We start from the raw sequence: 6000 nt of genomic DNA, 5'->3' as shown, positions 1-6000 counted from the left end.
GACCAGCTGCAGAGGGGACTGGCACCACGTGGATGCTATTTCGAAAAACTCTGGTTTATCCCATATTGATAAAACTACACATACCAGAAGGCAGTAGCAGAGCCACCAAGACAGATAAAAGTGGTCAGACAGGCGGTCTAGCAAAATCCCAGTAAAATTGAAAGCCTTTGACCTAAGAACTGTAGAGAAAGCAAGGGAAGTGAATCCTGCATCGAAAGCAAGGGAAGTGAATCCCATATTTTCAGAAAGCAAGGGAAGTGAATCACACAGACATTGGGCCTCATTCCGAGTATGGCGGTAAGGGATAGCGGCCACCGCTAACGAGAGCGGTGGCGGTAATCCCTTACCGCCATACTCCGAGTTCCCTTTGCGCCATGGAGGTTTTAACACCTGCTTTTAGCAGGTGTTAAAATCCATGGCGCTAAGGGACCTTGATGTTAATTACGCCACCGTAATTTACGGTGGCGTAATTAACGCCTTCCCCACTCCCATTATGCCCTATGGGGCAAGAATGGGAATGGGGAAGGGTAAATGGGGATTGGGGAATTACCGCCCGCCAACCTTGGAATGGGGCGGTAATTCCGCCATCCACCAAGGCGCTGCCGGTCCGGGTACGGCGTAAACCAAGGCGTTAATAGCGCCATTGGTTAGCGCCGTACTCGGAATGAGGCCCATTGAAAGCAAATGTAAATGTGAAGTTGGCTATAGTGAACCCGTTGGAGGGAGGCTGATGAAAAGGGGACAAAGTCTTAGGTCCTGAGAAACAGTGTGTGGACAAATGAGAATCCGGCAGACGGCTGTCCACTGGAACTGTTTATAAAGATATTGAGAATCGTGAAGGGGAAAAGCCATAGTGAACCTGGTGGAGGGAGGCTGAGAATTGAGAGAGGTATATTCTCAGAAGACGGGGATCCAGGCGTGAGGAATACTCATCCTAAGTATCAAGAATATGAATGATCATTTGGTAAAGGAATTTTATTTTGTTATCGTGAGTACATCAGGTCCTGGAAGGCAAGAGACGTTTAGGAGAACTGAGACTTGGCCGTCGACGAGCGAATTGTCTTCTCGTCTTGGGGAAACTCGAGTGTGTTCTGTGCTCCAACATCATGCCTTACCCCGTCCTCAAAACGTGGAGATGGGAGACCCAGGCTATCGCATCCTGACATATTATTTGTGAACACTTCTTTTTTTTCTTGAAAACATACCTGGGTATACACTTTGCGAGTGGCGCAAGCAGGGCTAACTAACTGTTAAAGGCTCAAGCTACTTTGGGTAAGAACAGTGGTGCCCTGAAGAACTTTCATTTTAAGCACGGTGGAGGTGCAACCAAACCAGTATTTGACATCTACCAGGCACAGGCGAAGGCATCAGCCCTGTCTGGGTGGGAAATTTGGGGACATGTGAACACTACCTCCTTATCTGTGATTGAAAGCAAATTCCTTAAAAGTACCCTTTTGCTGCTGCCAAGTGCCCCAAGTGTAGCAGTACAAATGGGATGTGGTCTGGGCTTTATTGATGAAGACGCATGGGGTCAGACCGATGTATTATTGGCTATGGGTATCGGGCAATCCAGGATTAGCCGAATATCGGGCGGCCCTTCAACATGTGTTATCACTGGGAGGTGGGCACAAAATCTAATGGCTCTTACACATAGAAACATGGCTTGTGAGACTGGGACAATATCAATCACTGGGGATGCCAAATCAAAAGTAAAGATGGCCTACCTGAGCTATAAAAGCACCAGGATGGCCGCTATGTGCGCTGTCTGATCTGTGGACCCGAATATTTGAACTTCAAGTGGGTGTCAGGATACAAAGAATACCTTCATGTAATCCTGCCGCCCTATGCACAAGCAATACACCTCAGATTCCGAATGGGCTGTTTGATGAATAAGGTCTTATACCTGTCACTGGGATAGGATGCAAGCTGCTTGATGTGTGGCACAGCAGTTAAAAGTCCTCTCCATTTCATACTTATATGTGAGGGCCTAGGAGACCCGAGGAGATGGTATTTTAGACCGTTGTTCATGCTGTTTAATCTTTGCCTGAAAAGGGAGGCCATGTCCTTCCGCAAATGAACAGCAAGCATGGATGCAGTTTTTTATGTCCCCAAATACATCCACCGAGCATGGCTTAAGAGGAATAGACTTAGAAGTATGCACTAAAAAACTCCTGAATCTTGGATTTCATGCGCTAGCACTTTGCGACTCATCTTATAAATCATTTGGTTTGGATCATGACGAATAAATCAACAAGTATGTATTCAATTGCCCATTCACAGTAAATTGTGTGCACTTGCACTTCATGACCTCCATCTCAACCTGCTTTTTACGCATATCTAGCACGGTTTTAGGAAGATAGATTAAGGAAGAATTGTAATTGTATTAATGTTCTTTGGTTCTTTAATGATGCTTTGTGGTTAGTATGTTTCAGAAGTTGTATTATGCTGTATTTGTACCTGACGGCTTACACCGAAAAAAGGTTTTACGACAAGAACGTATAACGGGAGCATGGCCAGACACTACAGTATGGCCGCCGCTTGACCACATGGCCTAGGGCCCTATGTTTCTACAGCTCGCCACTGCAGGCTTGCAGTGCTTCCCCCTCCATACTGCATGACGATGAAGTAGTCTGGGTTCTCTTCGTAGGTATCCTCTTCCAGCACAGTTGTCGGTGGGTTGACAGCAGACTCTATGGTCGTGTTGGGAGGATTGCCAGCAGAATCCATTGATGGAGAGTAATGGTTACTGGCGCGTGATGTGGCCGCGCGTGCTAACGGACGCCTTTTTGGCTGCAACAGAAACAAAAGCAGAAAATAATAATACTTTACTTAACAACAACAACAAAATCTCAATTGTTTCGTGTTAGTTCCAATATGGGTGAGCCATACCTGGTCATAAAAAAATACACTTGTTTTAATATGTAAATTAAATATGTAACTTGCTCATACATTGCTACGCCGCATGTAACCAGTAAGCAATGTCGTAACCTGTAACTAAGTCACTCTCTTGTAACAGCGCCTCAATGCCCTTTGGCTCCAGCACACTTTATAAAATTAATATACCATTTTCTGCCTTAGTACTTGATATTTTGGTGTTCTGTAAATACCAGGGGTTATTAATAACCAATAATTGGCCCTCCTTTTATCAAGGTTGAAAGGATGAAAGCATTACCCTGCTGGAAATTAAACAAAGGATTGACAAGATACACCCAGCTCCCAGCAGCCGACTTAATGTTTGCTTATAACAATGTGTTCTTCTCACGGGGAGGCCCCCACCCCATCTCGCTCGTGCATAAATTAGACTTGAGAGATATAATGCATTCCAAACATCTGTGATATGATGCCTCTATGAAAGATTGGGCGACACTGGATGTCTTGCACCACCTGTATTTTAGCAGCAATTAATTACTGGAATTGTGCAATGTTTTTGTAGGAGTCCACTGGGCAATTGTGTGACTTCACAAATACATGATCGGCTCGGATTTGCCCCAGAATTTATCACCAGTTTATTTACAGGTACATAACAGGATCCAGTCTCATAACACAATGGGGTCCTTCTGATGCGGAAAGAGTGCAAATCAGAGACGCGCCACAAATGCACCAGAAATAAATGTGCCTCATTCACAGAAGTGCGCAAGAGATGTGTCAGCGCAAAAAAGTAGTGCAAAAAGCATGCGAAAGATGCACCAAATAGTTGGAAAGCGTGCAAATACAACAAATTAAGCATGCAAATGGAGACTGACTACAGAAAGTGAGCACAAATACACCAAAATCCTGATTCTCAAAACCTGACCTCCATATTTGTTCCAAATAAACCCCTTATGTATTTCCATCTATCACAATGGGGATCAAATGGCCAAGAAAATAGTGCAAATGATTCGTCCAACCTTAGAAGCACACAGTGCACTCAAACCACAACTAACAACACAGTAGAAAAGTCCAGCACAGAGAGTCAGGTGCACAACTTCCAAATGGCCGATCCTGTAGGCATCATGTTACTGTGATGATGTTATGTTATGTTACTTTGCATTTATATAGCGCCTTATGTACCATTGGTATGATCTCAAGGCGCTGGTAGGTTGAACACCCTCGGGAACCGTAGTTCAAATCAGTAGAGAGAGAGAGAGACAATAAGGTGCGTGTGCGCACTGGATATGTGTGCAGCTGTTGCGGCAATCGTATGATAGCTGCTTCTTGACGGTAAGTGTGGTGGTTGGGAGATCAGGAGTATGTGTTCGTTCTGGCAAGGGGATACCAGAATGATTGTGGCTGCGTTAGGCCTGAGGATAACGCCTAGGCTGGTGGGTGAGCAGCCAGGTGTGTTTAGTTAGGATGATGAGGAGTATGAGGCAGGTGTTGGTATGAGAACAGCTATACCGAATGTGTCATAGTATCGCTGTGTTCTAGTTGAGTGGTGGTGTATAGAACAGAGTAAGCGTGGTGATGTGATATGGTGGTTTTTCAGTAGGTGCTTGAGATCGAGCGCCTTCATGCTCCATGTATTCGATGCACTTAGCCAGCCGTTCCATGCAGTTCAGCCGCTCCATGCACTTCAGCCGTTCCATGCACTCCAAACCGTTCCATGCACTCCAAACCGTTTCATGCACTCCAAACCGTTCCATGCGCTCCAAACCATTCCATGTGCTCCAAACTGTTCCATGTGCTCCAAACCGTTCCATGCACTTCAGCCGTTCCATGCACTCCAAACCGTTCCATGCACTCCAAACCGTTCCATGCACTTCAGCTGTTCCGTGCACTTCTGCCGTTCCATGCACTCCAAAGCGTTACATGCACTCCAAACCGTTCCATGCACTCCACCGTTCCATGCACTCCAACCGTTCCATGCACTCCAACCATTCTTGTACAATGTCGGTTCCATGCGCTCTATCTGTTCCATGCATTCCATCCGTCGCATGTACTCCCTCAGTTCTATGCACTCCATCTGTTCAATCAGTTTTAAGTATTATTTCTGATCCATGCACTTCGTCCGATCAGTGCATTCCATCGGTTCCACTTACTTCATCTGTTACACCCTCTTCATCCGTTCTACCCTCTTCATCCGTTCTACATACTTCATCCGTTCCGCACACTTCTTCCTTTTCACACACTTCATTCTTTCCACTTCATCGGCTCTATATACTCCATCCTTACCACACACTCCATTCGCTTCACACACTACATTCACTCCAAGCACTCCATTCGCTTCACACACTACATTCACTCCACGCACTTGATCCGCTCCACACACTACCTTCGCTCCACGCACTTCATCCGCTCCACACTCTTCATCCGCTCCACACTCTTCATCCACTCCACACTCTCCATCCGCTCTGCACTCTTCATCTGCTCTGCACTCTTCAGCCGCTCCACACTCTTCAGCCGCTCCGCACTCTTCAGCCGCTCCGCACTCTTCATCCACTCGGCTCTCTTCGTCCGCTGCACACTCTTCGCCTGCTCCACACTCTTCGTCCGCTCCCCACTCTTCGTCCGCTCCACACTCTTCGTCCGCTCCACACGCGATGAGGAGGATGTAAAGGAAGTGCAAACGCTTATTTCAACTGGCTGATTTAAAGGTGACCCAGACGTTCCGCTGCTGACCCCATATCATACTGGAGATGTGAGTCAGTGGGAGAGAGCACTTACTACACCCACGATGCGAGCCCATGCCATACCACCACTATTCAAGATACTGCTGTCAGCCTTGCATTTCTTCACCACAGTCTGCTTTCAGCAGACCGGTGGGATCACCTCGGGGATCTCCCAGTCCCCACAGTCATGGGGAATACACCAGGCCCTCCAAGTGATCCTGACAACATATCACAATGCCCCACAATGCACGCACAAGGGTAGGCAGAATGATGTCTTCTTGAGGACATAGCGGGTCTCCCGTGGTGTGTGGTGCAATTGACTGTGCACATGTGTGACCCACATACCCCCGAGAGACACAGTGCACCTGTACAAGAATAAGATAAAGTGGCATGTACAGATGGTGTGTGGTCC

At 46.8% G+C, this 6000-nt stretch overlaps 1 protein-coding gene across 2 annotated transcripts in view; it reads right to left on the bottom strand.

The window, feature by feature from the left end:
* Nucleotides 1–430: 430 nt before the first annotated feature.
* Nucleotides 431–6000, bottom strand: part of TIGIT (T cell immunoreceptor with Ig and ITIM domains) — a 270659-nt gene continuing 265089 nt past the window's right edge. For both annotated transcript variants that reach the window (XM_069635900.1, XM_069635899.1), the window contains exon 4: nucleotides 431–2790. In XM_069635900.1, the coding sequence (XP_069492001.1) occupies nucleotides 2560–2790 (231 nt within the window). In that variant the 3' untranslated portion in view covers nucleotides 431–2559. The remainder of the gene's footprint in view (nucleotides 2791–6000) is intronic.

This window comes from Ambystoma mexicanum, chromosome 7p (assembly GCF_040938575.1).
Source record: "Ambystoma mexicanum isolate Mex_15411 chromosome 7p, UKY_AmexF1_1, whole genome shotgun sequence".
NCBI lineage: Eukaryota > Metazoa > Chordata > Amphibia > Caudata > Ambystomatidae > Ambystoma > Ambystoma mexicanum.
The sequence above is the reverse complement of the archived record's forward strand: the minus strand, read 5'-3'. Positions and strand labels throughout refer to the sequence as shown.